Source organism: Macaca mulatta, chromosome 13 (genome assembly GCF_049350105.2).
Source record: "Macaca mulatta isolate MMU2019108-1 chromosome 13, T2T-MMU8v2.0, whole genome shotgun sequence".
NCBI lineage: Eukaryota > Metazoa > Chordata > Mammalia > Primates > Cercopithecidae > Macaca > Macaca mulatta.
In genome coordinates, this window is record NC_133418.1 from 25563891 (window position 1) to 25588901 (window position 25011).

Below are 25011 nucleotides of genomic sequence, written 5' to 3' on the forward strand. Positions count from 1 at the left end.
GCTACTTGAGAGACTGAAGTAGAAAGGATCACTTGAGGCTGGGAGGCGGAGGTTGCAGTGAGCCAAGATCATGCCACTGTACTCCAGCCTGGGTGACAGAGTAAGACCCCTTTTAAAAAATAAAAAAAAATAAAGGTTTTTTTGGCCGGGCGTGGTGGCTCACACCTGTAATCCCAACACTTTGGGAGGCCAAAGCGGACAGATCACCTAAGGTCAGGAGTTCGAGACCATCCTGGCCAACATGGTGAAACCCCATCTCTACTGAAAATATAAAAATTAGCTGGGCGTGCCGGGCGCGGTGGCTCAAGCCTGTAATTCCAGCACTTTGGGAGGCCGAGACGGGCGGATCACAAGGTCAGGAGATCGAGACCATCCTGGCTAACACGGTGAAAGCCCGTTTCTACTAAAAAGTACAAAAAACTAGCCGGGCGAGGTGGCGGGCGCCTGTAGTCCCAGCTACTCGGGAGGCTGAGGCAGGAGAATGGCGTAAACCTGGGAGGCGGAGCTTGCAGTGAGCTGAGATCCGGCCACTGCACTCCAGCCTGGGCGACAGAGCGAGACTCTGTCTCAAAAAAAAAAAAAAAAAATTAGCTGGGCGTGATGGCAGGCACCTGTAATCCCAGCTACTCGGGAGGCTGAGGCAGGAGAATTGCTGGAACCCAGAAGGCGGAAGTTGCAGTAAGCCGAGATCTTGCCATTGCACTCCAGCCTGGGCAACAAGAGCAAAACTCCATCTCCAACAACAACAAAAAAAGTTTTGAATCATGTTTTTAAAAATGTATGATTATTTAAGAGGCTGGAAACAATACTTTTACGTTTTAAATATTGTGAAAACAGATAAAAGGAATTCTATCTGGATGCTTATTAGTGAAGGCTCATGACTTGGGAAGCCCCTCCCACCCAGCCCTGTTTAAAAGAGATGCTTCTCCCTTCACTCCCTGCCAGAGTCCATCCCACTACACTGGTTTCTTTTTACAGCATTTTTAACTCTGTGAGATTCTTTTTTCTTTCCCTGTAAAATATAAACTATCAGTATAGGGACTTAGCTTGTCTCTCTTTCTACTCTAACACCTGAAACAACACCTAGAATGTGGCATCGTTTCGTAAGTGTTTGGTGGATGAGTGAAGGTGAATGCTAGTGAAAAGATGAACACCAGGTAGTCCTGGTCACCCCATACACACTTCTGTGGTGACTGTAGTGTGGCTTGTGGCTGCTGTGTGTGTGTGTCTTGGAAATGGGTTGCCATCTGAGAAAGGAAGAGGTTGATGACAACTGAAGCTATATTTGGTAGTGTTGAAAGTACTAGAAGATTAGGAGAGCTGTAGAAATTGTATGGCAATGTGTATAGTGGTTAAAATTTGGTAGTTAAAAATGCACAGTCTTAATTATCTTCTTAATCCTCTTTAAATGTAGAAACTGTCACTTTATAAAGTGCTCCTTAAAACGTCGCTCAAAATAGTTTGGCTGTATGAATTGTACAATCTTACCCAAACCTTAGAAGCCATATTAAAACATTGTTTTAAAATTATTTATTATTAGAACTCTCTTAATTTTCTCATCCTTGAAATAAATGAGCAGGACCCATGGTTACTTTGTTCTTGGTTGTAATTACAAAGAAACACAGCTTAAGTTCTAGATTTGCACAGTGATTAAACAATCAATTCAAACTCAAAGGATATATTCTACCTCCTAATTCCTTATTTTTTAGATATTTTGTAAATATAACTTTTCATGCATTCATGAGGCTACATTTCTTTTTTAAATATATTTAATAATATTAGAAATAATAAATAAACTTAGTAACACATTATATATCAGTCTGTCCTCTAGGGAATACGGAAGGTATAGGGATATATAACAAAAAAGTAAAAATCACTTACCAAAAATATCTCTAAGACATTAACAGCAGTTACTTCCTTTTCTCTCTCTCTCTCTCTCTCTCTGTGTGTGTGTGTGTGTGTGTGTATATACACACATATATTTATACCTTACTTTAGAAAATAAAATTGGAATTCTACACTTTTTGGATACAATATTAAAATGTAAGCATTTCCCATATTATTAAATATTCTTAGAAAATATTTCCAGCTGCATAGTGTTCAACATTCATTTGGGACATTTTAATTCCTTGTAAATTTTGCTATTAGGAATATCACTTGGGTCACTGTCCCGACACCCAAATGTCTGTACACATTTCCATCTGCCCTAGGGTGGGTAAAATTAGATGGGATCATTAAGCAGGAGTAAACATTTTTTGCCAAGTTGCTTCTTATAAATTTGTGTTAATTTATATTCTCCAAATAGTGTGTGAGGGTGTCCTTTTCAGTTCCCCTATACGATTTGTTTTTGCACATTTTTTTTTTTGACACTTTCAAAACCCCAGGGATAAGAAGTGAGACAGGGTTCAGATTGCTACAGTCTCTTGGAAGGGAAGAGGGTGATGCCACTGATGTGGTCGCTGAAGCTTTCCATCTGCTCTTCTGTAAGCACAGAGGCAGGCAGCCTGCGCAGAAGGCCAGGGAGACAGATGCCAAGTACAGTTTAGAGGGGAAGTTGTGGAGGGACCATAAACGCTGGCAACTGCCCCGTGACCAGCTCTACTCCCGAATTAAGAAGTACTGGTATGGAGCATTTCCAAAGTTCCCTTCTTTGGCTGTTTCTCAAATGTCAAGTTATATCCCTAAAGAAATTTTCACAAATAAAGGGGTTCTTCTGAGTCACCAAAAGGTCAATTTTAATTTAAATAAAGCTTTATTTAATCGAGTAGTTCTGTTGTAATTCATTTGTTCATTTTAACAACTAAGTATTTACTGAGGGCCTTCTCTATACTTAGCCCCAGTGCTGGACGATAGCAACACAAAAGAAGCACTTCCTTTCCTCCAGGACTTGATAATCTAGTTGTGAAGAATAAGAAATATACACATGAAAAATACAAGCAAGAATGCAAAGTATCCATAATTAAGTGCCCTAATGAAGGCTAACTACAGTTGATTAGTGGTTTGGAGTAATGAAGATTTTCTCATAAAAATGGGTTAGCACTAAGATGATTAGAAATGAGAGATTTGCTTTAGATAGCGTTCCCTTTGAAAAACCTCACCTCAGGGGTAGTCAGGCAGATTTTGCTGGCTCCCACAAACTTTTTTAGCATGGCAAGTCTCCAGGTTTCCAAGAGGCCTGTTTTACTGATGCATATCTCAGCGCTGTACCTGGGCTTTCCTTCTGTAATGCTGAGTAGTTTAATTACTCTTGGTGTAGTAGTGAAGAGAAGAGACTTGGGAGATTAACTCTTTGCTAACATTTTTACACGTGTACTTGCATTTAAACCAAGAAGTGACTAAGTAAACTTTGGGATTCAATAATGCTGTAATATCAACTGTACTGTCTCTATGTTAATTTTTAAACTTTCTTTATATGGGATTTCAGATTCATGGAAACAGCTATTCTCATAAAGTGGACATCTTTTCTTTAGGCCTGATTCTATTTGAATTGCTGTACCCATTCAGCACTCAGATGGAGAGAGTCAGGGTAAGTACCCTCCCTACTCAACAAAAAAGGTTCAAACAGAAAATAATCTAACATTTACAAAAGATTTTTTTTTTTTTTTTTGAGACGGAGTCTCGCGCTGTCACCCAGGCTGGAGTGCAGTGGCCGAATCTCAGCTCACTGCAAGCTCCGCCTCCCGGGTTCACGCCATTCTCCTGCCTCCGCCTCCCGAGTAGCTGGGACTACAGGCGTCCGCCACTTCGGCCGGCTAGTTTTTTGTATTTTTTAGTAGAGACGGGGTTTCACCGTGTTAACCAGGATGGTCTCGATCTCCTGACCTCGTGATCCGCCCGTCTCGGCCTCCCAAAGTGCTGGGATTACAGGCTTGAGCCACCGCGCCCGGCCTACAAAAGGGTTTTTTAAAGACTTAGGTGTTCTTAATACCAGCAGACCAGTTAACTAAAAGTAAAAGAGGTGATGTGAGTAACACAGGGAGGAGTTCTAGACTATTTGCTTCCATTTAAAGTTCAGTCTTCAAAAATTTGGTCAGATTGTTTGTTCTTAGTTTTTGCTTAAATTCATCATAATTTAACAATGTTTTGCACTCAGTAAGTTTGTAATAACTAAATATTTAGGAGAACCACAAGGTAATGGGGGCCATACATTCATATATTTAAAAGCTGTCAGATTATGCACAATTAGGTTTTTTTTCCTCTCAAAATAAACCATGACCACAGCCTTTAAAGCAGGTAGTACTGAAAATCTTTTTTTTTTTTTTTTCAAGACAAGGTCTTGCTCTGTCGCTCAGGCTGGAGTGCAGTGGTGCAATCACAGCTCACTGCAGCGTCAACCTCCTGGGCCCAAGCCATCCTCCCATCTCAGTTTCCCCAGTAGCTGGGACCACAGGCACGTGCCACTATGCCTGGCTAATTTTATTTTATTCATTTTGTAGAGATGGGCTCTGCCTATGTTGCCCAGGCTGGTCTCAAACTCCTGGGCTCAAGTGATCCTCCTGCCTTGGCCTCCCAAAGTGCTGGGATTATAGGAATGACTGAAAGTTGTTTTAAAGTAACCCTCTGGGCCAGGCGCGGTGGCTCACGCCTGTAATCCCAGCACTTTGGGAGGCTGAGGTGGGCGGATCCCAAGGTCAGGAGATCGAGACCATCCTGGCTAACACGGTGAAACCCCGTCTCTACTAAAAATGCAAAAAATTAGCCGGGCGTGGTGACAGGCGCCTGTAGTCCCAGCTACTAGGGAGGCTGAGGCAGGAGAATGGTGTGAACCCGGGAGGCGGAGCTTGCAGTGAGCCGAGATCACGCCACTGCACTCCAGCAGCCTGGGCGACACAGAGCGAGACTCCGTCTCAATAAAATAAAATAAAATAAAATATTTAAAAAGTAGCCCCCTGGGCCAGGCATGGTGGCTCACACCTCTAATCCCAACACTTTGGGAGGCTCGAGCAGGAAGATCACTTGAGGCCAGGAGTTCAAGACCAACCTGGGCAACATAGTAAGACCTCATCTCTACAAAAAATTTAAAAATTAGCAAGGCATGGTAACACATGCCTTGGGAGGCTAAGGCAGGAAGACCACTTGAGCCCAGGAGTTCAAGGTGGTTACCGTAAGCTATGATTGTGCCACTGCACTCCAGACTGGGCGACACAGCAAGACCCTGTCTCTGAAAATAAATAAAGTAGACCTCTGTCACATTCTTCCCTATCTTTCATAAGTAGCTACCCTCACCTCTTCTAGTTGTTGTCCCTGGTACTTACTTCTGTATTTTCAAAGTTTAGGCTCTTGTCACTGTTCCTTATTTTATCAGTTTTAGATCTTACTTATTGATCTCTGGCCATGGTAGAAGAGGAAGTAGTTCTCACATAGAGCGAAATGACTCATACCTTCTGACCGAAAGGACCTACCAAATGTTCTGTATAATAAATTGGGAAAAAAAAAAAAGAAAAAAACAGTCAAAATAACTAAATTTCAGAACACCAGAAATAAAGACCCTAAAAGCTTCCAGAAAGAAAAATAAAACAGGTCCAACCTAAGTAAAGGATCAAGAATCAGAGGGCATCAAAATTTATATAGTTATAAATGCCTCAGAGAACACTATCAAGAAAGTGAAAAGACAAGGTGGATGCGCTATGTGGGAAGCTTGAAGCAAGAGGAATTCCTTGAGACCAGGAGTTCACGGCTACAGTAAGCTATGATTATGCCTGCAAATAGCCTGGGCAATGTGACACCCTATCTCTAAATAAATAAATTAAATAAAATAGAAAGTGAAAAGGCAGCTCACAGAATGGGAGAAAATATTTGTAAATCCTATATCCGAAAAGTATCTAGAATTCAGAATATATAAAGAACTATTCCAACTCAACAAAAAGACAACTCATTTTTAAAAGGGGCAAAGCAATAGACCTTTCTCCAAAGAGGATAAACAAATGGCCAATAAGCATGTGAAAAGATGCTCAACATCATTAGGCACTAGGGAAATGCAAATCAAAACCACAAAGAGATACCACTTCAGCACAATCTAGGGGATCTGTAATAAAAAAAAAAAAAAAAAAAAGCAAAGAAAATAGCAAGTGTTGTCTAGGATGTGGAGAAATTGGAACCCTCATGCCTTGCTGGTGGAATGTAAAATGGTGCAGCTGCTTTGAAAAACAGTCTCTTTTAAACAGTTAAACATAGAATTACCATAGAATCCAATAATTCTGCTCCTAGGTATATACTCACGGGAAATGAAAACATAGATAAAAACTTGTATACAGCTGTTCATACGAGCATTATTTCTAATACCCAAAAGTAGAAACCACCCAAATGCTCATCAACTGACGAATGGAAAAACAAAGTGTGGTATTTTATACAATGGAAAGTATTCAGCCATTGTAAGGAAGGAAATACTAATATGTGCCGCAACGTAGATGAATCTTGAAACCATGCTGAGTGAAAAAGCCAGACACACAAGTCCACTTCTGTATGATTTAATTTTTATGAAATATTCATAATAGGCCACTCCATAGAAACAAAGATTTCCAACATTTTCTTTGTGCTTTAATATGGCCCTTTCTCTCTCTCTCTCTCTCTCCCTCCCTCTCTCCCTCTCCCTCTCTCTCTCTCTCTCTCCCCCTTATCCTTCCCTCCACACATATATACATACATACACACACACACACGCGGGCGCACACACAGTCATCTTGGTATCCACAGGGGATTGGTTCCAGGACTCCCTATGGATACCAAATCTGTAGATGCTCAAGTCCCTTATATAAAATGGTGAAATATTTGCATAGAACCTACATATATTCTGTGTATTTTAAACCTTCTATAAATCATAGTACCTAACATAATGTAAATTCTATGTAAATAAGTATTATGCTATATTACTGAGGTAATAATGACAAAAAAAAAATCTATATCTGTCCAGTACAGATGCAAGCATCTATTTTTAAATTTTAAAAATATTTTCATTCCATGGTTGGTTGAATCCTTGGATGTGGAATCTGTAGATGTGGAAGACCAACTGTATATACATATATATTTCTCCTATATTTTGAGGATATTTGATGGAATGTACATCTGTGCTCAGGAAACATATAGTTATTAAATCAGGAAAAGCTATTGATAAATTTTCCACTTGAGAAATATATAGCCTCTTAGTCATTTTGTTAGAGTATCAAAAAATATTTTCATGCTTTTTGTCAAAGTAAACTTAATGATACTTTTTTTCTTTTTAGACCTTAACTGATGTAAGAAATCTCAAATTTCCACCATTATTTACTCAGAAATATCCTTGTGAGGTATGTGTAGTTCTCATCTTTTATCTTCTTTAGAATCATCTTTAGAACTTAAGGGGTCCTTAGCGGTCGCTCAGTTTCCCCATATTACAGATGAGGAAGCCAAAAGTCTAGAGAGGAAAGAGACCTGCTCCCAAGAGCACAAAAAATTTTAAACACTGGAACTGGAGCCTGGCTCCTTCGGCCTAATGTCCAGTGTTCCACACTGTAGCACCAGTAAAATTTATATATTGATAAATCTTGCATTTCCTTAAATAATTAAGTTGGAGTTAGTATGTGTTCATTTTCAAATTGGAAAAAGTCAAAATTTATCTTTCAGTATTATAAGTATAATGAAGGGTTGCATTAAAAAATGGACTTTGTAACTAATATATTAATACCTATATATACTTACATATGTTTTACTAAAAATTGTCATCATGTATGTTGCAAACTTGATGGATCTATTCCCAGGGTGGCTCGTAAGAGTACATGTTATATTCAAAGAGATTTTTAGAAACCAAGAAAAGGTGTTGGTTGCTGATCTCTGCTGTAATTTTTTCTAATTAAAATTTTTATTGAGATAATTGTAGATTTACATGCAATTGTAAGATTTTTAAAACTCAGATTATATCTGTGTTTCAAGGATGTGATTAAATAATCCTTTATAATATGTTAGAAAATCAAATTACCCAAAAATTGTCCATGCTTTTTTGGAATGAGGGTTGGCAAACTAGTGCCCACAGGCCAAATCCAGCCTACCACCTATTTTTATAATAAAGTTTTATTGGAACACAGCCATGTCCATTAATTTACGACTTGTCTCTGGCTGCTTTTGTTCATCGATAGCAGAGCTGAGTAGTTGTTATCAGAGACTTGAAAACTCGAATATGGCTCAAAAACTTAAAATATATGCAGAAAAATTTTGCCAACACTGATTTTAAAAACTGTACAGTGATCAAACCTGGCCATTTTATCACAAAACAATTTTTATATTTCAGTATATGATGGTTCAAGACATGCTCTCTCCATCCCCCATGGAACGACCTGAAGCTACAAACATCATTGAAAATGCTGTGTTTGAGGACTTGGACTTTCCAGGAAAAACAGTGCTCAGACAGAGGTCTCGCTCCTTGAGTTCATCGGGAACAAAACATTCAAGACAGTCCAACAACTCCCATAGCCCTTTGCCAAGCAATTAGCCTTAAGTTGTGCTAGCAACCCTAATAGGTGACACAGATAGTAGCCTACTTCTTAGAACATGCCTGTCCAAAATTGCAGACTTGAAAAGTTTGTTATTTGCTCAATTTTCTTGTGGACTACTTTTTTTATATCAAATTTAAGCTGGATTTGGGGGCATAACCTAATTTGAGCCAACTCTTGAGTTTTGCTATATGTAAAGAAAGCGCTATCTTTGTTCTTTGTTAGTCTCTTGAAACTGGCTGCTGGCCAAGCTTTATAGCCCTCATCGTTTGCCTAAGGAGGAAGCAGCAATCCCTAAAATATATATAGTGAAAACTAAAATGGAAATATTTTTATAATACAGAAGAAGGAAAGTCCCCCTATGTGGTAACTGTATTGTTCTAGAAATATGCTTTCTAGAGATACGATGATTTTGAAACTGATTTCCAGAAAAAGCTGACTCCACTTCTGTCCCTGGTGGGTAAATTAGGAATCTGCACTATTTTGGAGGACAAGTAGCACAAACTGAAGAACGGTGTATGTCCATAGTTTTATAGTCCTATTTGTAGCCTTCAATAGCTTTTATTCTTTAGATGGTTCTAGGGTGGGGTTAGAGCTTTTTGTACTTTTACCTCCAATAAAGGGAAAATGAAGCTTTTTATGTAAATTGGTTGAAAAGTCTAGTTTTGGGAGCAAAAAAGCTGTAGTAAGAAATGGATCATATATATTACAACTAACTTCTTCAACTATGGACTTTTTAAGCCTAATGAAATCTTAAGTGTCTTATATGTAATACTGTAGGTTGGTACTTCCCCAAAACTGATTATAGGTAACAGTTTAATCATTAACTTGCTAACATGTTTTTATTTTTCACTGTAAATATGTTTATGTTTTATTTATAAAAATTCTGAAATCAATCCATTTGGGTTGGTGGTGTACAGAACACACTTAAGTGTGTTAACTATTGTGACTTCTTTCAAGTCTAAATGATTTAATAAAACTTTTTTTAAATTACGTATGGTTGACTCTCATTTTGAGGAGTTAGTCCCAAAATGGTAGATTTTCAGAGTTATAAAATGGGATCATAGATCTAGAAAGAGTCATAAACCTATCCTCAAGAAAACTTCTTCCTAACCCATTTCAGACAGGTATCTTTTTCATCATTTCCCAAAGACTTGGCAGGCCCTTTCAAAATTCACGAGGTCCATAATTGACAGACATTTTTGCTCAGTGCCTACCCTGTGCCCAGGACTGGGAATATAGAGGGGACTCTCCCCTAAAGGGAGAGCTCTCAGAGAAAAGGGCTGTGGTGATGCTAGTTGTATTGATACCGAGGTGCATCTGACATGTGCCACATGGAGGCATGTGGCATGCTGGGCTGACGGGGCATGAACCAGCTAGACACAACCTAGAAAGGTCAAAATGCATAGCATCTCCATCTTACAAACAAATAATGTGTGCCACACAAGGTGATGAGCAACCTGTCAGCTGGAAAAACACTTCCCAGATCTTTGTGGCTGACTGTCTATCCGGACTCACTTGCAGCAGCGCTGCTCTAATGACTTCCCCAGCCTCTAATTGGTTCCTGGCCAGCTCACCCCCGTTGTCTTCATCTCTTGGTCTGCCTGCCTTAGTTGCTGTTCCGTTTCTTCCTTCTTCTTTACCCCAGCCAGGGGTGTGCTTTTGGCAGCATACCCCACTCAGTCCCCCAAAGATCCTTTGACCCCCCGGGACTCCCCTAGGAGCTAGCCATGGCAGACACTGCTATTACCACTCTACTTACGGTCAAACCCAGGTCCAGAAAGGTGCTGTGATTTGTCCAAGGCCACAAAGACAGCAAGAGCAGAACCGGGATCAAAACCTAGGTACTGAGATTCCTAGTCAGTGTTTTGTCTACTCCCTTGCACCAAGCTGTCTAGGGATTTGTAAATTCTTACATGATGTAATCAGGTTTTCTTTCATTTTTACGCTGAGTCTGCTTTTGCTGACCACCAGCAGGAAAGCGGGCACGGGGTTGGGGAAGTTAAGAGACTGGGCTAGCAACACTTAAGTCCGTAACAGTAGTTAGAATGGAGACCCCTGTGTTTTCACCCACAGCCCTTTCTACTGACTCCAAACCCCACTGCACTCTTTAAGTTCTGTTGTTTTTCTGGCATCTTCCCATTCCCTGCCCTTGCCTCTGCTTTTAGCACATTGTATTTGATAACACTTATTCTCAGGCTGCAGAGGAGCCAGCAACTCTGATGAAGATTGGCTCCCCCTTGTTCGTTTCTAAGATCTCAGAAAGTAAGGGGACACCTTCTTGTAGTCCAGTAACATCCAGCATAAAGCCTGGTACTTGATTACATATTTGCAGAATTGAATTTGAGGAACCTAGATATAACCCCCACTACAATAAAAATTTGGCAAAAGTGAAGGAGGAAAGATGGCTTTAAAATCCTGATACTGGCTGGGTGCAGTGGCTCACACCTGTAATCCCAGCATTTTGGGAAGTCAAGGCAGGTGAATTGCTTGAGCTCGGGAGTTTGATACCAGCCTGGGCAACATAGCAGGACCCCATCTGTACAAAAGATACAAAAGTTAGCCAGGTGTTGTGGTGCATGCCTGGAGTCCTGGCTACTCCTCCGGGGGCTGAGGTGGGAGAATCGCATGAGCCCAACAGGCAGAGGTTGCAGTGAGCTGTGGTTGCACCACTGCACTCCAGTCTGGGCGGGAGAGTGAGACCCTGTCTCAAAAAAGAATCCTGATGCTAAAAACAGATGAAAGCATCAAATCCCAGAAGTGTTTTGTTTTGTTTTGTTTTGTTTGAGACGGAGTCTCCCTTTGTTGCCCAGGCTGGAGTGCAGTGGCACCATCTCGGCTCACTGCAACCTCCACCTCCTGGGTTCAAGCGATTCTCCTGCCAGGAAAGAGCACAGGGCTCTCCTGATTCACCCTTCAGGGAGGCAGTAGGACTAGCCTGAGAACTGGTCCGGGGATAGGAAGCCCATAAGAAATTTTGAAAACTAGTTACCTAGTCTGCTGTTTGCCTCCCAGGATTAGACAGAAAAGCAGACCTTTATGATGTTAGGATGGTGTGGCGGGTTTTCTTACTGATACCTTTCTCTGGATGCATTTACAACAAAAGCTATTTTATTTCTGTGCCATTTTTCTCTGAGAGAGTGGAGATAGAATAAGTTCCCAGTCTAACCACTAGCCATAGTGGAGAAGTCAAGGGCTAAGCAGGGACTCTGGATGTTCTTTGGCTCACTGCTGGGGACATCTATGATCCCCCATAACTAGATTGTCAAGGCACTGCCTCGCGAGACTTCCCCCTGGAGAGCCTATCCCTGCAACTACAGTAGCTGTCACCAGGTGGCTCATTTTCACCGTTTTCCCCAAGTACAGTCATGCGTTGCTTAAAGATCTGAGAAATGCGTTATTAGGTGATTTCGTCCTGCAAACATCACAAAGTGTACTTACACAAACCCAGACGGCACAGCCTACTGCACACCTGGGCTGTATGGTGCAGGCTATTGCTACACACCTGGACAGCATGATGTCTACCGAATACTGTAGGCCATGGTAACAAAATGGTAAGTATTTGTGTGTCTAAACATAGAAAGGGACAGTAAAAATACGGTATTAAAAACTTTTTTTTTTTTTTGAGACGGAGTCTCACTCTGTCACCCAGGCTGGAGTGCAGTGGTGCGACCTCAGCTCACTGTAATCTCTTCTTCTTCGTTCAAGCAATTCTCATGCCTCAGCCTCTGGAATAGCGGGGATTACAGGTGCCTGCCACCAGGCTCAGCTAAGTTTTGTATTTTTAGTAGAGACAGGGTTTCATCATGTTGGTCAGGCTGCCCTCGAACTCCTGACCTCAGGTGATACACCCACCTCAGCCTCCCAAAGTGCTGGGATTAGAGGCATGAGCCACCGCGCCCAGCCCCGGTATTACAATCTTATGGGACCACTGTTGTATATGTGTTCCCTCACTGACTAAAATATTGTTCTGTGGCACGTGACTGTAGTAGACAGTTGAGGACTGAGATAAAGAACATTCTTCCACCTGTAAAGGTATTCCTCCCTCCCCTCATACGTTCAACACATCATGAGAACAAGCATGTCAACATTAAATATGGCAGATATTGCAAAATTCAACCATACAAAGTCCCACATGCCATGAACTGCTTTTAAATTTCTCATGTGGACAATGACTTAAAACAACAAATAGGCTAGGTGCGGTGGCTCACGTCTATAATCCCAGCACTTTGGGAGGCCGAGGTGGGAGGATTACTTAAGCCCAGGAGTTTGAGACCAGTCTGGGCAACATGGCGAAATCCCGTCTCTACAAAAAAAAAAAAAAAAAAAATTAGAAAATAGAATAGAAAACAGCCAGGCATGGTGGCACATACTTAGAGTCCCAGCTGCCTGGGAGGCTGAAGTGGAAGGATCACCGGAGCCTGGGAGGTTGAGGCTACAGTGAGCCATGATTGTGCCACTGCACTCCAGCCTGGACTACAGAGTGAGACTTTGTCTCAAAATAAACAAACAAAAAACAAATACAGGAACAGTATGTACCTGGCTACTTCCAACAACTCTACTCCTAACAACTCTTAGTATCCCTAATCCCTAATCCCTTACTCGGTGCCTCCCTCTTTGGAGCAGCTGAGTAGCTTTCTTTTCTGATTCTTCTTCGTGTTCTAGGGGACTAAGAAAAGGTTGGGGAAGGGAGAGGGAACAGAGAGAACACCCCATGCAAAGGAATGGAGGGAGGGCAGGAGTAAAAAAGAAAGTTCTCAAAGGTGGTGGGGAGCAGACCAACTTAAAAATTATTTTTGAGTCGGAAAGGCCAGGACACTGGAATTCACTAAATACAGATGAAAGAGAAGATGGCTCCTGAGTTTCTGGTGTGGACGATTTTATAGAATCCAGAGGAGGGTGCAGTTTGGGGACAGAAGAAATGACAGATATCCCTTTTTGAAGATGATGGATGAGTATTCCAGGACTTTGTTGGTAAACAGTTAAGGTATTATTAGAAAATCAGAAGCTGGCCGGGCGCGGTGGCTCAAGCCTGTAATCCCAGCACTTTGGGAGGCCGAGACGGGCGGATCACGAGGTCAGGAGTTCGAGACCATCCTGGCTAACACGGTGAAACCCCGTCTCTACTAAAAAATACAAAAAAACTAGCCGGGCGAGGTGGTGGGCGCCTGTAGTCCCGGCTACTCGGGAGGCTGAGGCAGGAGAATGGCGTAAAAACCCGGGAGGCGGAGCTTGCAGTGAGCTGAGATCCGGCCACTGCACTCCACCCTGGGCGACATAGCGAGACTCCGTCTCAAAAAAAAAAAAAAAAAAAAAAAAGAAAATCAGAAGCTGTAGAAAGTTACTGAACTGAGGAAGGACATGATGAGAGATTCTAAGATCACTATAGGCTGGACACAGAGGCTTACTCCTATAATCCCAACACATTGGGAGGTCAAGGCAGGAGGACTGCTTAAGCCCAGGAGTTCAAGACTAGACTGGGCACCATAGTGAGATCCCTATCTCTAATTTTTTTTTTTTTTTTTTTTTTTTTTAAATCACAAGATCACTATGGGGACTGAGGAAGAGGGTTGACAAGAGGGAGAAAGAGTTGGAGATGAAACCAGACAGGGGCCGTTAGCCTTTATCCAGCAAGAGGTTAGAGGGCCTGAGCCAGGGCAGCGGAAGCTGAAAGCCATACCTTCTTTGTCCAGCAGCTGACCACGTGCTAGCTCCCAACAACCAGCGGAGGGCCTTCTATCAATGCTCTGTAATGTTGAGTTTTAAAGGACTTCAGGGGCTGCTATAGTGACTGGCTCTTTGGGAAGAACCTGCTGCTTTCTCAAATGTTAGCTTTTAGAGTACCCAGAGAACACCGTCATAAATGATGGCAGCCACTTGGGGACCAGCTCCTCTCTTGCTAGCAGCAAGAATGTGAGTAGGAAGAGGAGAGGAAACAGTATAGAATTTGCGGGCGTAGAGCTCTACTGCCTGCCAGGAAGAGCCTGGGAGAATTTTCGCCACCCAGAAAGGTCACAAACTTGCCCCGAGGGAGTCAGAGGGTTTTATACTGAGAAGTAATGAAGGAGAAAGGGTGCTGTTTCTCCAAAAGGATCTTTTCATGACTTACTCAAGAAAACGGTTGTCCAGCCTGGCCAACATGGTGAAACCTCATCTCTACAAAAAAAAAAAAAAAAAAGCCAAAATTAGCCAGGCACACTGGTGCACGCTTATAGTTCCAGCTACTGGGGAGGCTGAGGCCGGAGAACCGCTTGAACCCTGGAGGTGGTAGCAGGAATTGTCGGTACAAAGACCTGGCCCAGGAAGAAGAAGAGCTCAGGCTGGCCAAGCCAAGATCGTGCCACTGCGCTCCAGTCTGGGCCACAGAGCGAGACTCCGTTTCAAAACAAAACAAACAAAAAAAAGCCCAAATGAATAAGTGAAGATATATTCATATTATAGACACGCAATAAGTCAGTAGCACAAGTAGAATTACTAAATGGTTTATTAAGCAGATAAATGACAAATGCAAGTTGCAGAGAAGTGTGAATAGTACAACTGCAACCAAGTAAAAGAGTTTCTATGTCTGTTTAAATGGAATTTTTCACGGGCGTAGAGGAAGTTTTGGAAGGATTCTCACCAAATGCTACACTAGTTACCTTACAAGGGTAGAGCTGGGGAGGGTGGAGAAGATTATTAACTTCAATATGCATCTCAGCATTGTTTGAGTTCTTTCCAATGCAGATAATGCTTTAATGCAATGTGATTAATAAATTAGATTTTAAAATTAAGAAAAAGGACACCAATAAACAACATTTACTATATATATATATACTTTTTTTTTTTTCGAGACGGTGTTTCAGTCTTGTCACTCAGGCTGGGCTGGAGTGCAATAGTGTGATCTCAGCTCACTGCAACCTCTGCCTCCCGGGTTCAAGGATTCTCCTGCCTCAGCCTCCCAAGTAGCTGGGATTACAGGCATGCACCACCATGCCTGGCTAATTTTTTGTGTTTTCAGTAGAGACGGGGTTTCACCATGTGGGCCAGGCTGGTCTCAAACTCCTGGCCTCAAGTGATCCACCTGCCTCAGCCTCCCAAAGTGCCAGGATTACAGGTGTGAGCCACCGCCCCTGGCCAGCATTTACATTATCTTAGTTGATCTCATATTTGTATTCTGCTTTACAGTTTATTTGACATAGTCTCATTTAACTCTAATAGGATCTCTGCAAAGCAGGTATTTTCATTACTGTTTTATATGTAAAAAACAAACAAACAAACAAACAAAAAATAATTAAAATAACTACAACAGCCTAACAGGAAGCTTGAAATAATACAGTTATCATTGCATTGCCCTTGTTAGTATAACAATCCCCACTTTTCTGAATAACCCCCAATTCAGAGAGCATTTTAGAGGAGTAACAGGTGACAAGACAGTGCTGGGCTTTGGAATTAGGACTGGCTGCATTACTTCTTCCTTGTTTACAATTTTCCTTCAGCTTTCCAATCTGTTTCCTCACTGCAAACAGTACATTTTGAAAATTAAGCAATATAATATATAATATTTAGTGTAGAGGCCGGGCGCGGTGGCTCACACCTCTAATCCCTTTGGGAGGCCAAGACCGGCGGATCACGAGGTCAGGAGATCGAGACCATCCTAACACGGTGAAATCCCGTCTCTACTAAAAATACAAAAAATTAGCTGAGCGTTGTGGCGGGTGCCTGTAGTCCCAGCTACTCGGGAGGCTGAAGCAGGAGAATGGCCTGAACCCGGGAGGCAGAGCCTGCAGTGAGCTGAGATCATGCCACTACACTCCAGGTTGGGCAACAGAGAGACTCCGTTTCAAAAAAAAAATTTCGTGTAGAACCTGGTAAATAGAATTCAATAAACGGAAGCAAAATGAAATCACAACTTCAGTTCTCTCAATTCTAAAATGGGCACAGTCCTGTGGTAGGCTTATTCTGAGGACTAAGAGACAACCAAGAGTTAAAGGGTCATACAAATATGTGTGATTTATATTTCTTACGATTATATGATGGGGGAGAAAGGTACAGAAAAAAACCTTTAGTAAAACACGCAGCATATAAAAACTTTATAATGTTTATGTTTTATGTTTAAATTGACTATGCCTATGACAAGGACTTAGAGGCTGGCATTTGATCCGGTGAGGACAACGTGTTTTGCAAATATAAAAGTATGGTTATTATTCAAGTAGTCAAGAAACGCCTTTGTTGTATAGGGGTTTCGGGCTGCCCAGGGGGTGGAAGAGGGCTGGGAATGCCTCCTTTCTCCCAGGCCTTTGACCCTAGCTGCCGGTCTACAGGAATCAGCGGGGAGCCGGGGCGCAGCGTGGCCGGAGGGTTTGGAGATGAAAGATAGGAGGATGCCGTCTGTATTCTGGGACAGGGGCAGGGACTCTGGCTCGGGCGCAGCTGGGAGCGGCGGCAGGACCTGTCGGTACAAAGACCTGGCCCAGGAGGAAGAAGAGTTCCCGGGTGGCCAAGTGGTGACAACAGACGCCAAGGCAAAGAGGGGGCTCCGCGGGCCAGCGGCTCTCTGCGTTCCCCGGCAAGGCCTTGGGATAGAGGGCGGGAGACTGAGTGTCACCGAGTCAGTCCAGTGCGGTGACTGATCCTCTTGTGCCAGATGCCGGAGGGTGAGCTGGGCATGAGAACCACCGGCGATGGAGGTGTGGCTTGCGGGAGATGCTGGTGAAGGAGGAGGAGGGGCGGGAGGAGTCCGTCGCTCTCCTAGGTTAATTACCACTCACTCCGCCCTCGGGGCTAATGGATTCGTCCGGGGCGCAGACCTGCTGGGAAGCCAGAGGGTGGCTCCTGGGTAAGTTTCAAAACCAGCGTTTCTGGAAGACTTGCTGCATACCATGTCCTATCCTAGGCAGTTTATATTCGTGGTATCTCATAGAATACCTTCAATAACCTTGGGAGATATTATGGCCCCCATTTTATGGAGGAGGAAACTGAGGCTTACTGAATCAAAGGATTTCCATGCAATGGGTATAATCAGGCAAATCATAGGTGAATTTTAAGTAGTTAAAAAAAAAAAAGAAAAGAACTCAATTTAGCTACTCATCAGAAATACAGGCCGGGCGCAGTGGCTCACACCTGTAATCCCAGCACTTTAGGAGGCCAAGGCAGGGGGATCATGAGGTCAAGAGATCGAGACCATCCTGGCCAACATGGTGAAACCCTGTCTCTACTAAAAATACAAAAATTAGCTGGGCGTGGTGGCGTGCACCTGTAGTCCCAGCTATTCGGGAGGCTGAGGCAGGAGAATCGCTTGAACCCAGGAGGAAGAGGTTGCAGTGAGCCGAGATCATTTGCCACTGCACTCCAGCCTGGCCTATAGAGCAAGACTCCATTAAAAAAAAAAAAAAAGTAAAGAAAGAAATACAAACGAAACTAACAGCGGATCCCATTTTTCTGCTATCACATGGAAAACATTTAAAAGATTCGTGTGTGTAAGTAAAAGTGTGATGAAAGAATTCTCTCATAGGCTGTTGTTAGAAATGTATCTTTATGATTGTTTTTTGTCAGTATCTGTCTAAATTCGAAAGATAATTTGTCTTGAAAATTCCACTTTGGGAATCTATTCTTTAAAAATAATCACATGGGTAAATGTTAATCTTAGTGGGAAAGGCAAGTAAAAGAGTTAAGGGTTTTTTAAATGTGATTGACCCACTATTACAGGGTTGCTGGAAAACACTAGCCTGGAGGTCCAATCAGCTCTATCCAATTCCAGTAATCATGACCCTCAGGCAGCTTCGCCATAATCACTGCACTCCGGCTTCACCAGGACCCACAGGCCCCTTTTCCAAGTGTAAGGGCTGTTTACCTGCAGTAGACTCTCCAAGAGTGCTTGCTATAGTGCACATTTCTTGCAAGGCCTCTTTCAAGTTGTTTTTCTTCCTTTATTTGTTATTATTATTATTATTATTTTTGAGATGCTCAGGCTGGAGTGTGGTGTCACAATCTTAGCTCACTGCAACCTTTGCCTCCTGCATTTAAGCAATTCTCCTGCCTCAGCCTCCTGAGTAGCTGAGATTACAGGCATGTGCCACAATGCCCAGCTGATTTTGGGGTTTTTTGTTTGTTTGTTTCTGTTTTTGCTTTGAGATGGAGTTTCACTCTTGTCACCCAGGCTGGAATCCAATAGTGCGATCTCAGCTCACTGCAGCCTCCACCTCCTGGGTTCAAGTGATTCTCCTGATTCAGCCGCCTGAGTAGCTGGGACTACAGGCGTGCACCACCACACCTGGCTAATGTTTGTATTTTTAATAGAGACGGGGTTTTGCCACATTGGCCAGGCTGGTCTCAAACTCCTGGCCTCAAGAGATCTTCCTATCTCAGCTTCCCCAGTAACTGGGACTATAGGTGTGCACCACCCATCCACTACTTCCAAGATTTAAAGAATCCAAAGTTTTAAGAACCTATATTTTGAACACTCATAGGTGAGTCTAAGACATTGCTTCTCGATCTCGACAGCACAATAGAATAATAATGTGCCCTTAAAAAAAAAAAGAAAAGCAGCCAATACACAGGCAGCATTCCAGCCCTGCAAATCACAACCTGTGGGTGTGGAGCCCAAGCCTCAGGATTTTTTTAAGCCTCCCGATGATTCCAAAGTGCAGTCAAAGCTGAGAACCACGTGCCTCCCCTTTCATAGTGGCTACAGGACCACGAGCATCAGCAGAAATGCAGTGTCTCGGGTTCTACCCCAGACCTGCTAGACCAGAATTCATGCTTTAACAGGAAGCCAAAGTAATTCACACAAACATTAATATTTGAGATAGACTGTGGTGAGGTTTTAGATTTATTTCAACCCTCCTCCTGTACTGGCCCTACCCTGACTGCTTCAGGGACAGGCGGGCACTCAGATAAAGTGCACCTGGGCCATGGTTCATTCTACTGACATCTCCCAAGCAACTCCTAAGAGGAAGGGACTATTCTAGAAGGGACCTACAACCATTCCCCCAGATCCCTAAGCTCTGGATGGACAAATGCAGGCTGAGTAGGAACTAGCTTCGAAGCTAGACAAATGTTGACAGTCAGAACTCTAGGTTTGTTGGAAACTTAAAGTAAACCAACAATGTGAGACATTTAGCAAAACTTCAGACACAAGCAGGTTGCATTCATTGGTCCCTACCACCTCTCACAGGACCTCAGAACTGGTCTGCCCACCTCCGGTCTCAAACCAACTCATGCTGTCATGACAGAATATTTTACAACATAAATCTGGCCGTGCTATTTCTTCCCTGCTTAACATCCTCTGAAAGTCCCTGGACATCCTCAGTTTCAAAGTCAAACTCATGAGCTTGGCCTACAAGGCCCTCCACCAACTGACCCAGTTGATCCTTAATTCTTGAGAACCCACATGTGCCCGTTCTGCTTTTCAGGAGTCACAAATGAACTCCTGGCCTTTTCTCAAGCTGCCATGCTCCCTAGCTTGTCTGTCTGTTCCCCCGCTTACTTCCTCTACCCACCTGGAAACCGTTCCTATCAAGTTTCTCCTCCAGGATCACAATCTGGGTGAATATCCTCCTGATCGGCCCTCATCCCAGTGAAGTGATGAACGAGACATAATTAGGAAGAGGCCTGTCACCTGACTTTGGGGGTTTTTTTATTTGTTTTTTTGAGACACGGTCTCACTCTTTTGCCCAGGATGGAGTGCAGTGACATGATCATGACTCACTGTAGCCTCAACCTCCTGGTCTCAAGTAATCCTCCCACCTCAACCTCCCAAGCAGCTGGGACTACAGGCACACATCATCACACCCAGCTAATTTGTTGTTGTTGTTGTTATTTTGTAGAGATGAGGTCTCACTCTGCTGCCCAGGCTGGAGTGCAGTGGCACAATCATGACTTACTGTAGCTGTGACCTCCTGGTCTCAAGCAATCCACCTCAGCCCTCGAGTAGCTGGGACTGCAGGCATGCACCACCACACCTGGATAATTTTTGTATTTTGTTGTAGAGACACGGTTTCACCATGTTGTCCAGGCTGGTCTCGAATTCCTGGGCTCAAGCTGTCCTCCCACCTTGGCCTCCCAAAGGTGAGATTACAGTCATGAGCCACTGTGCCCGGCCCTGACTTTTGATTTGAAGGCCCATCCAGTGAGAGCAGTTTGACTCTGTTCTCAAGGCACAGCTTTTAAGAGCCAAGACCCACCTGAGCTTGGACACACCAGGATACAGTTTTAAGTGTTTAACAGAAACCCAAATTACCAGTGACATAAACCAAGAGTTCTCAACCATGGCTGGGGAGCATTTTAAATATCCAATGCCGGCCAGGAGCCACCAGTGGCTCATGCCTGTAATCCCAGCACTTTGGGAGGCCGAGGTGGGTGGATCACCTGAGGTCAGCAATTCAAGACTAGCCTGGCCAACTTGATGAAACCCCATCTCTACTAAAAATACAAAATATTAGCCAGGCATGGTGGCAGGTGCCTGTAATGCCAGCTATTAGGAAGCTGAGGCAGGGAAATTGCTTGAACCCAGGAGGCAGAGGTTGCAGTGAGCTGAGATTGTGCCACTGCACTCTAGCCTGGCAACAGAGCGAGATTCTGTCTCAAAAAATTATCCAATGCCAGGCTATACTTCAGGCCAATTAAATCAGAAATTTAGGAGAAGTGGCAAGCATCAGTTTTTGTTTTTGTTTTTGTTTTTTTGAGATGGAGTCTTGCTCTGTTGCCCAGGCTGGAGTGCAGTGGCGTGATCTCGGCTACTGCAAGCTCTGCCTCCCGGGTTCACACCATTCTTCTGCCTCAGTCTCCCTAGTAGCTAGGACTACAGGCACCCGCCACCACACCCGGCTAATTTTTTTTGTTGTTTGTTTGTATTTTTAGTAGAGACGGGGTTTCACTGTGTTAGACAGGATGGTCTCGATCTCCTGACCTCGTGATCTGCCCACCTCGGCCTCCCAAAGTGCTGGGATTACAGGCATGAGCCACTGCACCCGGCAGTATATATATATTTTTAAAGCTCCACAGTGATCCTAATGTTCAGGTAAGCTTGAGAAACATTGGCTCAAACAATTGGAGGTTTATTTCATTCCATGCGACACTCCAGACCTGACGCGACTACTGTGTACCACCCAAAAAGCCAGCGTTCTTCTCACTGCCATTTCACCATCCCTAGGGCAGGGCCCTTATCCACGAGGTCCAACTAGGCTCATAACTTGTCCAAGCACCAGGATGCAGGAGGGGAAGGGCATGACCTGGGAAGAGCCATATACCATTTTTGCTTATGGCCCATTGGCGGGGATCTAGTCACACGGCTGTGTTTTATGCAAGGGAAGCTGGGAAATGTAGTCTTTATTCCAAGTGGCCATTGCTCAGCTAAAATCTTAGGGGTCTGTTAATACAGAAGAGAAGATGGCTATTGGAGAGAATCTAGCAAATTCAACCTAAGGAAGAATATTCTCAAGAACAGAATGGCCATGTACGCTCCCTGCCACCTGGAGAAGTCATCATGCCAGGAGAGAACCACAGCTCGAAGGCAGTCAGATATTCACTCAGCCCACAACTCAATTCTTCTTTCTCAGTCACCACAGCCAATATACCAGCCTTCTTCCTGTTCCATGAGCACACCCAGCACTCTTCATCAGATGGCCTTGTGCTTGCCACCAAAGAGCTTCTGCCCAGAGTTTCTCCTGTCATTTGGATCTCAGAGAGGTATCCATTTTTTTTTCTTTTTCTTTCTTTCTTTTTTTTCCTGAGGTGGAATCTTGCTGTGTGGCCCAAGCTGGAGTATAGTGCTTGGCTCACTGCAACCTCTGCCTCCTGGGTTCAAGCGATTCTCCTGCCTCAGCCTCCCTAGTAGTTGAGATTACAGGTGCCAACTACCACACCTGGCTAATTTTTGTATTTTTAGTAGAGATGTGGTTTCACCATGTTGGACAGGCTGCTCTCGAACTCCTGACCTCAAGTGATCTGTCCGCCTCAGTCTCCCAAAGTGCTGGGGTTACAGGCATGAGCCACTGCATCCGGCTTGCATTTTTTTTTTTTTCATAGTGCTTATAATCTCTCTCTCTTTTCAGAGATGGGGTCTTGCTTTATTTCTCAGGCAAGAATGCAGTAGTACAATCTTGGCTCACTGAAGCCTCAGCCTCCAGGGCTCAAGGGATCCTCCTGCCTCAGCCTCCCAAGTAGCTGGGATTACAGGCACACGCCACTAAATATAGCTTTTTATTTTCCGTAGAGATGGAGGTCTCACTATGTTGCCAAGGCTGGTCTTGGACTCCTGGGCTCAAGCAATCCTCCCGCCTTGGCCTCCCAAAGCACTGAGATTACAGATGTGAGCCACTGCACGCAGCAGTCCTTGTAATCTTGAGATAGACTACTAGGGTTCAAGTCCTGGCTCCACCATTCACTAGCTGTCTGACCTTTCTGTGTCTCAGTTTTCTCATCTATAAAATGGGGATGGTAATAGTGCCTGTTTCTACCTGTAAAGTTAAAGCGAAAACAGTAAATGTTACGCGTGTGTTTTATGGAGCATTTCCAAACTTTACTGTGCATTTTTTTTTTTTTTTTTTTTTTTTTTTTTTTTTTTGACACGGAGTCTCGCTCTGTCGCCCAGGCTGGAGTGCAGTGGCCGGATCTCAGCTCACTGCAAGCTCCGCCTCCCGGGTTCACGCCATTCTCCTGCCTCAGCCTCCCGAGTAGCTGGGACTACAGGCGCCCGCCACCTCGCCCGGCTAGTTTTTTTTTTTGTATTTTTTAGTAGAGACGGGGTTTCACCGTGTTAGCCAGGATGGTCTCGATCTCCTGACCTCGTGATCCGCCCGTCTCGGCCTCCCAAAGTGCTGGGATTACAGGCTTGAGCCACCGCGCCCGGCCAAGCATTTTAAGAACACTTGGTTGTCTCTTTCAGGTTTTCACCCCCAGGCTCCTTGCGGGTCACCAATAATAACCTTGTTGCTATTAATACATCCAGTGCTAAGTCCTCAGTCCTGGCCCAGCAACAGCATCTGACGCTGCTCATCCGCAGATTGCTCCCTCCTCCCTGTCACCTTTCTTCACGTCATCTCCAGAACACCAGACCCCTGTGGGTTTTGTCCCACCTCAAAGCTCCCGCCATCTGCCTGACCTTTCAACTTTGACCTGCCCTAGACCTCAGTCCTCGGACCACTTCCACTCCTTGGCAAGGGACCGAGTCTCCTGATTTTCAATGCCATCCATATGCTGTTAATTCCTGAGGATCTATCTCCAGGCCCTGACCTCTCTCCTGGACTCCGCCCTGTGGAGCCAGCTGCCTCCTCAAATCGTAGAGGCATTTCAAACTTAATATTTCCAAAACCAAACTGATCTTCCCCAAATCCATTTGGACTATCGTCTTCTCCATCTCGATGAAAAGCAGGTCACCTTTCCAGTTTGCACAAGCCAAAAAACGGAGTCATCATCCATGTCTCTTTCTCTCACGCACTCCACAGCCAATCTGTCGAGAAATCTCAGGCTCTGCCTTCACATACAATCAAAGTCCAACCGTTTCTCCACCTTCTCCACCTCCACAGTGATTGCTGTGGTCCACGCCACCCCTACCTCTCACCTGGATTATCCCGCTTCTCCCTTTGTCCCCTCTGTCTTTTCTCAAGCCAGTGGTCAAAGTGATTCTTCTAAAACAGAAACCAGGCCGGACATGGTGGCTCCCACCTGTAATCTCAGCACTTTGGGAGGCCAAGGCAGGTGGATCACTTGAGGTCAGGAGTTCAAGACCAGCCTTGCCAATATGGTGAAACCCCCATCTCTACTAAAATTACAAAAATGAGCTGGGCGTGGTGGCATGCACCTGTAACCCCAGCTACTCGGGAGGCTGAGACAGGAGAACTGCTTGATCCCAGGTGGCGGAGGTTGCAGTGAGCCGAGATCCCACCACTGCACTCCAGCCTGGGTAAAAGAGCAAGACTCTGTCTCAAAAATAAATAAATAAATAATAAAACAGAAACCAGGTTATGTGACCCTTTGCTCATTACTTCACAGTGGCTCCTGTCTCACTTGAAATAAGAGTCACAGCCTTTATCAGGGCTTACCTGCACCTAGACAGTCCTGAGAAACCTTGTAACCACCCTGATACTGCCTCCCAGGCGCCTCCCCAGGGTCTGCCCTTCCTGTTCCTTGAGTCCCAGTCCTCCCTGTGCGAAGGGCTCCCCTTCTCCAAGGTGTTGCTCAAATGCCACCTTCTCTGAGGAACCTGTTGAGCCTCTGCCTGGTGTCATAACTCTGACATCCTCCTTGCCTGCTTTGTCTTTTTCCACTCCGCTTACAACCTCCAACATGCCACGTTTCCCTCGTTTTATTTATTGTCATTTTCCCCAACTAGAATGGAATCTCCTTGTCTTATTATTATTTTTCATTTTTGCCATATTCCCGGTACTTAGAATTGTGCCTGGTACACAGATGTTAAGTATGTACGTGCTAAATGAGAGGAATGAATTAATGATTGAATTAAAAATCATTTTTGTCCAGCATTGTGGGTCTGTTTCTTCATAGTATAAAGAACTCAGATGTATCATTTATGTTGCAAACATTGTCCTACTTTGTTCTTTGTCTTTTAATTTTT

At 43.9% G+C, this 25011-nt stretch overlaps 1 protein-coding gene and 1 long non-coding RNA gene across 4 annotated transcripts in view; one reads left to right on the forward strand and one right to left on the reverse strand.

Moving 5' to 3' along the window:
* EIF2AK3 (eukaryotic translation initiation factor 2 alpha kinase 3) overlaps positions 1-9455 on the forward strand; it is an 81053-nt gene extending 71598 nt beyond the window's left edge. For 2 of the 3 annotated variants that reach the window (XM_001094493.5, XM_077959061.1), the window contains exons 15-17: positions 3425-3526; positions 7221-7283; positions 8261-9455. In XM_001094493.5, the coding sequence (XP_001094493.4) occupies positions 3425-3526; positions 7221-7283; positions 8261-8461 (366 nt within the window). In that variant the 3' untranslated portion in view covers positions 8462-9455. The remainder of the gene's footprint in view (positions 1-3424; positions 3527-7220; positions 7284-8260) is intronic. The other variant, XR_013402662.1, reaches the window with a different exon arrangement.
* LOC106993046 (uncharacterized) overlaps positions 1-25011 on the reverse strand; it is a 38840-nt gene that overhangs the window by 10206 nt on the left and 3623 nt on the right. The gene's annotated exons all lie outside the window — the stretch shown is intronic.